The sequence below is a fragment of the Lottia gigantea genome (genome assembly GCF_000327385.1).
Source record: "Lottia gigantea unplaced genomic scaffold LOTGIsca_53, whole genome shotgun sequence".
Lineage (NCBI taxonomy): Eukaryota > Metazoa > Mollusca > Gastropoda > Lottiidae > Lottia > Lottia gigantea.
In genome coordinates this window covers 413,816-423,287 of record NW_008709815.1, presented here as the reverse complement: position 1 = coordinate 423,287, position 9,472 = coordinate 413,816, and the positions used below count along the sequence as shown (strand labels likewise).

At 31.6% G+C, this 9,472-nt stretch overlaps 2 protein-coding genes across 2 annotated transcripts; one reads left to right on the top strand and one right to left on the bottom strand.

Moving 5' to 3' along the window:
• LOTGIDRAFT_219361 (hypothetical protein) lies at positions 1-4,518 on the bottom strand (the record flags this gene model as incomplete). The annotated part of the gene is made up of 8 exons (XM_009062748.1): positions 4,313-4,518; positions 3,977-4,071; positions 3,452-3,632; positions 3,046-3,142; positions 1,542-1,740; positions 1,105-1,229; positions 479-584; positions 1-189 (listed from the first exon to the last, which is right to left on the bottom strand). Exons 1-8 carry the CDS (start codon positions 4,422-4,424, stop codon positions 1-3), a joined length of 1,104 nt encoding a protein of 367 aa, XP_009060996.1. The 5' UTR covers positions 4,425-4,518.
• Positions 4,519-4,831: 313 nt separating this feature from the next.
• On the top strand, positions 4,832-8,936 carry LOTGIDRAFT_150683 (hypothetical protein). The gene is made up of 7 exons (XM_009062747.1): positions 4,832-5,026; positions 5,649-5,820; positions 5,956-6,032; positions 6,209-6,337; positions 6,513-6,608; positions 7,039-7,140; positions 7,652-8,936. Exons 1-7 carry the CDS (start codon positions 4,925-4,927, stop codon positions 7,739-7,741), a joined length of 768 nt encoding a protein of 255 aa, XP_009060995.1. The 5' UTR covers positions 4,832-4,924; the 3' UTR covers positions 7,742-8,936.
• The last annotated feature ends 536 nt before the right edge of the window (positions 8,937-9,472 follow it).

Sequence of the window (9,472 nt, the reverse complement as noted above, 5' to 3'; positions counted from 1 at the left end):
TTAGAGTTCTGAATGACTAGGTGAACTGTCGTGGTAACCCCAAAAAGTGGAAGGTAAATTATGGACTTTTCTATGGCGACTGACAAATGCTGAAAATGATGAGCAGCATGAACCAATAAAATGAGTTGATTTTTGTAAAACAGCTAAATTCAGTTGAGGCATTCTTCCTTCATGATCATGTACTTTCACCTAAATTGGAAAAAAGATTTGTGCTTACTATGATTATCTGATTCTAAACACTGTTAAGATTAAAGTGTGTAAAATATCAGGAAATTCAGAATCAAACAGTCAAAAACAAGTTCTTAAATCTAGATCATTGCAATTGTAATGAGAGTAAATAAAATATGGTACCTTTTCAATCTGATATCTCCAAATTCTGGGATATTCTACACAAGGTTGTAAGATTTGAGTGGATAAAAATATGTACATTGTAAAGGTAATATTCATAGCCTACATATTTAGTCCAAAATGTACTCACACTTAGATCCTTAAGATGTTCTCTGATTTCTTCAACCATTGAATTACTATCAGTTGATATATAAACTATGAAGATATTCTTTTCTATGACAATTTCTCTCACATGACTATAATCATATTATAAAAGTTAATATTCTCTTTTGAAAAGCTAGGAACTTTAAATTTCATTATTGTTAGTAGTAGACTCTATTCCTGCTTTTATGATGCTGGTACACAATCCCCCTTGAAACGATAATACTGTGCTCAAACCAGTACCTGGACTCAATTTAAGTGGTATCACATCAGAGTTTGCATTTCAACCCCTTTTGCAATCCAATATTTCCTATGATTAGCTAAAATTAAAATTTATTACAACAATCTGTAAATCAAATGTTTTGTGAAAATTTTTAGCAAAATCTAGAATATATGCAACTCCATTACCTCAAGGAACTAGCATCATTGACAGTTTTTTTGAAGATTTACTACTAGGACAAATTGCTACTGAATTATTATGAAATGCGAACTACAATTTTATCTTGATTAGCCAAAAATGAAATTTGGTGTGATAAATTGCTACTCAAATATTTAAATCTAAATTGAACCCTGATCAGTACACCTCAAATTTTATTTCACAATATGTGTTGGTACCTTAATATAGTGTCTTCAGTTGGATAACAAACATTTTCATGTATTTCTCTATCATTATTAAAACCATAACACTGATATGAGGACATAAATGATTTTAAACCTTTGATATGAGCACATGCTTTAAGCTGAAAAAAAAACATATATCTTATTTGAAATATGACTGTATAAATGAAAATCAACATACTACATATATAGTCAAGATCTACTCCTTAACCATATTAATGGCTAAGAAGGCTAAATTTTCAATGGTAAGCTGTGACAAGACAAGACAAGGGATAAATGATTTCTGAAAATGGTGAACCATAGCCTTAAAGTCTTTTAAAAAATACTAAACCTTTCCCAAATGTCAATGATAATCTTTTTTTGTTTCATCTATAACTTTACACTGCGAAAATTTAACTAATACAATATATTCAAAAGAAAACTATTGATGTTACCCAATCTATACCATTTCTCAGATGTAAACCAATAAATTTTTTATCAGAAAAATAAGACTGAATCAGTACATTAGTTTCTGTTTCAATTTCTTCCGCCCATTGTAAATATTGCTGAAGGTGTACATGTTTCTCTAATACAGGGAATCGTGCTGGAGAACCTTTAAAAGCCATCACTGGGTATTTATCGGCAGGATATTTCCTAAACATGGAAATCAAAATAAAAAACAATTACCTCCTAAAGAAAGCTCTTTAACAATTCATGCAAATATCTTCAGCTAACCAGATCAGTCTATCAGGGACAGGGGCCTGATCCAGAAGGCTATACGACCACACTTACACAACCTAATATCTTATGGCAGCTTAAACAACAAAATTGAAGTCCAATGCATTGATTAGATTGCCAATGAAATTGGAGCATTTGTATAAGGTTTTAAGGGAGATACTTATGGCTTAGGTCACAAGTAGGGATTCTGGATTTAAGCATTGGAATACATCTATTTGGTCTGAGGCTTAAGAGTTCAAACCAGGGTTTGTGATGAGAAAAGAACAGACAATAATTGGTGAAAGTTCTCTACTAACAATGCAACCTAAATTTCACCCAAAAATCTCAAAACACTTGACAAGATGTGATGAAAAAATAATAATGTTTGATGAAAACCCTTCTTTTCTACTTTAATAATACTAGGAGTGGTTATAAAAACATCCACTACAGTAGAATACTCTTTACTATTAACTGTTTTATTTACAGTACTCAGTACATACAATTGAGAGACGGTTAGTTATAAATTAAAATTGGTATTCTTGCTCACTGATGGTATAGTTTCAAGATTAGTTACCATTGCTTTTTTTTTCAATGAAGCTAACACTGTCTAATTAATGAGGACATGCAAAAGTTAAGCAAGTTATGACCATTTATAATGACTTAATATCAAAAAGACCTCACTACTCATGTTTCAGAATTTTTCAATTTGAACTGAAAAGATGTGGGCATCCATCTTTAATTGGAATTAAAGTTTATTGACTTAATCTTAATTCACTCTTTCTATGTCTACTTAACTTACAGCGTTCATTCAAAAACAAACTACTAATGAACGGAGGACTGTAAGAATTCATTTTACCAAATTGATGAAATGTGTCCATGTTTAAATACTTGATGTATGTTGTGTGTTTCTCTGAGTAAAAATATCTCATCATCATCATCATCAATTTCAATAGTTATATTGTAAAATTTGTACATATTCATCAAGGAATATACTGGTCTCAATATCTGCCATAAATGCCAGTAGAATGCAACAACCAATTTGAATTTTCCTTTGTTAATAGAAATAATTTTCTGATTTGTCTACAATTAAAGCAATCAGCAAAGGTTAAAGTGAAAGCAGCTATTGTTGATATAATAAAGTCCAGAAAATCATACTACATCCCTTTAACACCAATAATAACCTATATCAGATTTTATGTTTTAGTTGAATGAACATTAATTGAATTAATAACCGAATATTACCGTTTCCACGTTTCAGCATCTTCATAACTTGTGTTAAAATAGACATCAGAATCAAAATCAACCGATAAACCATCCCAAAATTGATAGAAAGGATTGCCTGCAATATACAAAAAAAAGTTTGAAAACATGCAGTGGATTACTAAAAACTGTATATACATATTCATTTACATTATTTTATATTCAGCTCATAAAACACTAGCTTAAGACTTAAAAGATTTGAGATGAAAACCTCCATTTTAAAACATCGGAAAATAAGAACAAAGTTGCACATTTGTTTTGTTCTTAACCATGAGTAAACATGTGTTAGATTACATCAATTATCTCTTGTGAAGTCAATTAAGATAATTTTTTGGGAACATATCTACTGTTTCTGATTTCAAAACAAATTAATATCCTTGAAAATTACCTTTTTTCATATCACAGGCATAGGACGGATCCATGTGGGAACTTTTATAACACCATCCCTCTCTTTTACCCTCAGGCCAATGTCTAGGTGCCAAATGTTTCATAAAATCCTCAGCCAAAATAACTCTATGATACTGTTTTATAGGTTCTACTTTGAAAAATGAGTTGAATGGTTCATTTCTCTAAAGATAAAAGATAGTTAATCTATTGTGATCTGATTAAATTATACACATTTCTGTTTAGCTTGAATCATATTTTTCACTAAGACAGTTTATCATAGCAGTTTAATGCATATTTTGAAAAGAATAACTTCAAAGATTGTGCACAAAAACAGAGAAGATTTTAAGGGATATATTAATCCAAATAGACCTCACTGTTAGTTATGTATAGCCCTTCACAATTGGAATCAAACACTTGGTTCTTCTGCAACTCAACAAAAGTTGTACCATGGTAGATTTGACTAATAAATGCAGATTATATAGAGCTTATGTTAAAAATTTGTCAAAAAACTTCAATTGGCACTTACATAGGTTCTCCAAGGAGGAAGAACTAATGTTCTATTAATACTTTTAGCAAAACCTAAACTTCCTAAGAAATGTTCAGCCTGATTTCCAAATCTTCCTGAAAAAATAGTTAATCTTAATACAAAACAAGTGAACAATAGCAGTATAGGCTATAGGCTAAAGACTCAAGCCAAGTGTGTTTCTAAACAAAGACATGAAAGGGAAAAGTAAAAAGTTTTTTTTTTTTTAAAGTTAGATGTAAAGAATTTTTAAAAAATAGAAATCACTTCGAATTTTCCAAGTGAATTAGATTTAAGAATAAATTGTAAACTTCACAAAACTAATTTATCCCCACTCACCCATGCAGGGACAATAAATAACATATCCAGATTCATCCCATTCCAAGCACCAACAAACACCAGGGCATAATACAGCTAGGCCTAGAGCTGTACACAATACTAGATAGTTCATGTCATAAAAGTTCGTCTGCTAGGCCTAATGCTACCTGCATAATTAATACAAGATTTAAAGTTGGAGGCAACTTGTAAACATATGAGCACCTGCTACAGCCTAACAACTCTTATTTGAGTTTCGATTAACAGGTCTCTTTTTATTAATCATTGGAGACTATTGTTATTTTTGATAACCTAGACTACAAATTATGACGTCATATAGGAAATTGTAAACATTACACTGGAAAACATAATCCCAAGTATTATGGCATTCATTTGGCTGAAATTAATGGAAGAAGTTTTAACAAGAACATTCAAAGTAGATAATGGGTATTTAGTCTTAGAAATTAAATATATCTATTCAAAATCAGTCACGTTTAGACCCTTTATTGCCCGAAACGATGCGAAAGGATAAGCAGGAAGTGAAGGAACTATTTGATCATCCATTACAGAAAATACTATTGTAAACGTAGAAGTATTTGTTTCAATTTCAGGCGTTATTTCAGCCGAAATTACAAAATGAATCGTCTTAAATTCGAAATAAGCAACCCTGAATCATATAGGTGTTGTTTCTGCTGCCATGTCAGAACTGGTACCCTTATAATTGGGTTGTTTTACTTGGTAAGTTGTCGGGTGTGTGAGAGCTACAGATGATTACTGAAAGAAAAGTGAAACTGAAATTTGGATGTGTCATGTCAATGATTTCCACTGAAAAAGTAACGCATCCGTATTAAGCCACAATTCTAGACCAACACCCATTGCAATTGTGGATATAAATTTACAATCAGTTTTTGCCATTTGCATCCACGAATCAGCAGACAGATAAAGTTCCACTCTTCCAGATCAATTAAAAATAGTATTATAATTCCATTCTCTTATCAATGTCTGTTTATCTCAACTTCTCAAGGCAATCAATTTCATAGATAAAAAGGCTAATCATAGATACACATATTACTTGAAAAAACCCACCACTACAATGAATTTTTCCCAATCTGGTAGGGTACCGGTACTGGTAGAAAGATTCAAACAAATAACTGTCACTGGATCAATAACTTCTATTTTTCTTAGTTTGTTAAAACAGAATTTTAAATTTTTTTTTTTGTAAACAATTCAAAAAAAAAAAATCTGAAAAACTTCTGTTTTGGCAATCTATTTCTGCACAGGCTACACTAGGCAACACTGAATTTTTGATCTGAGATTTTTGCTTAAACTACTGAAGAATTCTTATTTTTTTTTATTGCAGCTTGCACAGTTAGCATGCATTGGCTTACTGTTATTTTTGTCAATTAATCCTGATGTGTTGGCCCCAAAACCAGATAGTCATATGATGACTGATAGTATTGTGGTTACAGAGAATGATGATGGATATTTCATTGACACATACTCTGTTTTCACCCGTAAACAATTCACTAAAGGTAAGAAAATATCAACTTAAAGTTATCTTTCTATTGCTAATTATACTATTGTATGATATTAATGAAGAATGCATAAAAATGATGTTACTGTTCATGTTCAAAGGAGTGTAGTTATATTTTTTTTTTTGTCTACAGAAGATATGTGTGTTGCTTATGGTCTGACCTTTGCTGCAATTTTAATCACAGCTTCGTTAATCTATGGTGTAATAAGGGTAGGTATTGAGTTTGTTTCTATGTGATATTATTGTTCTTGATACAAAACATCTTTAGAAGCACTTCAAATACCAATAAGATCATTTATGGATATTTGTATTTAATCAGTTGACATCTTAGTAGCAATTCTCAATATATTTCTTTTTACATAATTCCTGAATAAATTTAATTTCAGACCAAGCCTCGATACCTCCTACCATTTTTCTGTCTTCAAGTTTTTGATTTCTGTTTGAAATGCATCACTGTTGTTGGATTTTTCACTTATGCTCCTAACATTAAGCTGTGGATTGAACAACAAGGTCTAGTAAGTATGATTCAGGATTGATAAGCCATGAGACCATGAGTATTCTTATCTTTAGTGAATTACAGTCATATAAGCATAACTTTTGTATTTCATTGTCTCATATCACAGGAAGATGGCGTGGATTAAGAAAGAAAGGAATTAAATTTGTATTAATGATTATTTCTAATTATTGTAGGCTAATCTACCAGGCTGGAATATGTTGATGAAAATGGATAGTAACTGGTTAATGCTTGGTTTCGTCACATTCTTTGTCTTTGTCTTGTGTATCAAGGTGGGTTTTTTGATATTTGATCAAACCAGAAAATAACTTTCAAACCGGGTGCACTTAACAGGGTACAAATGGTTTAAAATTGTCCTCCAAATATAAACTCAGTAAGGTGTTATTCAGCCTTAAGGAACAATCTGTCATTGGTCAATACAGTCCATTCAGATTTTCATAATTCATAAAATATTCCATGAAGAAATCGTGTCTCATATTAACTTTTTTTCACTGTAACTACGATATAAATATTTCAAATTATACTCTGAAAATTAGTGCATATTACTTAAAGTTAACATTATCATTTTGATAACAGACAATTCAACAATAGCTGTAGTAGATTGCATGATATTAATTTACAAGGGTAAGAGGTTTTTTTTACAATGTTGAAAATTTGCTGTCAAGCTGTAGGATCTGATTTATGTTGATTTTTATGTTATAGGCTTATTTGATTGGTGTGGTATGGGCTTGTAATAAATACCTACATTTGAAATTGGCTAACAGAAGTGTTGTCAGAGAATATACAGTTGATCCAGACTCTGAGGTATGGACTTTCATAGAAAACAGTCCTAAACTTGAAAACATTGAAAAATAAAAGACAGTTTTGAAACAGCCATTCCCATTTAAAGCTAGGTTGATCAAGGAGAATGTAAAAAGATAATTTTTTCAGAATCACAGAATTTTGCCCAGCGCTCAATATGAAGTTATAATTTTCAAGTTAAATGACATGTATTCAGTTGGTCTGATTGTGATAAATGAATTGTGAATAGATTTAATCTGATATTCTGACTATGATTTTTACACGTCCACATCTTTCTATGTGGACGTATATTGTCGGTACCCCCAGCCGTCTGTCAACATTTGCTTGTAAACGCTCTAAAAACTAGAGTTTTTGATGGAATCAAATGAAATTCGGTATGTGCATACATATTTATGAAACGAAGGTCCGTCGGTTTGTCGCCCCAAAATCTTTAATATTTACCATCCGCATGCTTGCGGTGGGCGTATGAGGCTGTGGTCCACGATCTTATGTATTATAATTGTTCTTTATTTAGATGCTTCTACCACCAAAATATGAAGATGCCATCAAAATGAATGTTCCAGTAAAGATGGATGGACCAGCTCCTCCACCTTATGCTCCTTAATTTACTAAAAAAATAAATCCAATTGAAGTTCAGTTTACATCACAACTTTATTCAAATTTTATATAGATTTACAATAATTACATATGTGGATGTAATCATGGCTTTTTCAATCCTTATTTCAACTTAGTGGGTTATTTATTTATATAAGTTCAAAGTCTACAATATCATCTCTAAAATCTGAATAAGTTACATATTCTTTATTCACAAGAAGCTGGGGTTGTCAGAAAAAATAACAAATTTTTGATTTATTCAGCTTCATGCAAACATATCCCCAGACCTATAGCTTATCAGTGTTTACTGAAGAAATATGTGGACATATGATTTCATCTAAACTGGTGTAAATATTGAGTTTTGGAGCTATTGTATCATTTTGATTTTTTAACTGTGGGTGATATAAATTTGTAGTGATTGTCCTGTTTCGCTAAAGTTTCGTTATTGTTAAATATTAGGTATTGTCATTTCACTTATTCAGAAGTCACTTACAGAAGGGTTTAAGATCGCTTCTCTTCAAAGGATGAAGGGTACAATGTTTGGCTAAAAAAAACTTTTTATCAATTATCGAAATGCCTTTGCAAAGAAATTTGAAAGTCTTAGCTGAGTCTTACTTTGTATTGTATTCTATTATAACTTCCAACTGTAACTTCATACTTATCCATTTGGTATTGCCTTCACTGTGATAGTTTGTCACTCTTTATAATAACTAACATCAATAAATTATGCTTTGCACTAAGTTTGTATATATTTGTGTTTGTAATTATAGAGATACTGTGTGTTTTATGTCAAGGGTATAATATTGTGTAACATTTCAAAAACTGGTGAAAGGGAGGTAATGTGTCCAACTTCTGAGTTCCAAGCTTCCAAGAATTTTTATTTAGATTTCGCAGACTGAGTGTAGTGATTATGTAAAGTGCAATCATAGCGGAATTAAAATCTTATTTAAGTCTGACACCCAGACTTCTCCTGTCTACAATGATGATATGCATAGACAAGGACGAACTGGATGATAAAGGCTAATCTTTTCTATTGTGGTCAAAGAAATCTCAATTGAAACAGAAAGTTGTATACATTAAAGAGAAACTAATATCTTAATTTTGTAAGTTTTATTTTTTCACCATTTTTAGATCTTAAAACAAAGATAAATATGTGAAATGGTTCTTTTTTTTTTTTTGCTCTTGTGATATTAAAATAAAAGTTTAAAAAAAGTGGTTTTCTTTCTTTAAAGTCCAGATTTTATTGTCAACTTAATGGTCAACCTTTCCTGTCTGTCCACAATCTACTTGTGAATGCTAGTTGAGGCTACAGTTTGATCCGATTTTGATGGATTTTGTATGAAAAAAATATGGGTTTATTTCCCTTGACTGAAGGCGCCCTCACACGGAGGGAAAATAGCGCAGCGCCAATTACGCTCGACAAGTAGCGCTTCGTGTGCGGGTAATTTTTAGTGTGCATTTGGCCGCTCGTGGTCGCGTGGAAAATATCTATCGTGTTTGATATTTTTGACCACTTGTGGCCGATGGCACATCGTGTGCGAGTAACCGTGCACAACTTTCTCAGACGGCGAACACAACGCGCATGCGTTATTGTTATTCAAAGATGGCGGTGCCCAGTGAGGTAATGACTGAAGCAATCCTTGAAGATAAATTTATTGAATTACGGCCTTTATAATATTTGATCGTCTACGACGTAATAATATGTATGTCCTATGAATTGATATATCATGCTAACAATATT

Excerpts from the sequence above, each read along its gene's own strand:
- LOTGIDRAFT_150683 (XM_009062747.1), top strand. The coding sequence starts at position 4,925 with ATGAATCGTCTTAAATTCGAAATAAGCAACCCTGAATCATATAGGTGT. Across the intron at positions 5,027-5,648 it reads TAATTGGGTTGTTTTACTTG|CTTGCACAGTTAGCATGCAT; the intron begins GTAAGTTGTCGG and ends TTTTTATTGCAG. Across the intron at positions 7,141-7,651 it reads CAGTTGATCCAGACTCTGAG|ATGCTTCTACCACCAAAATA; the intron begins GTATGGACTTTC and ends TTCTTTATTTAG.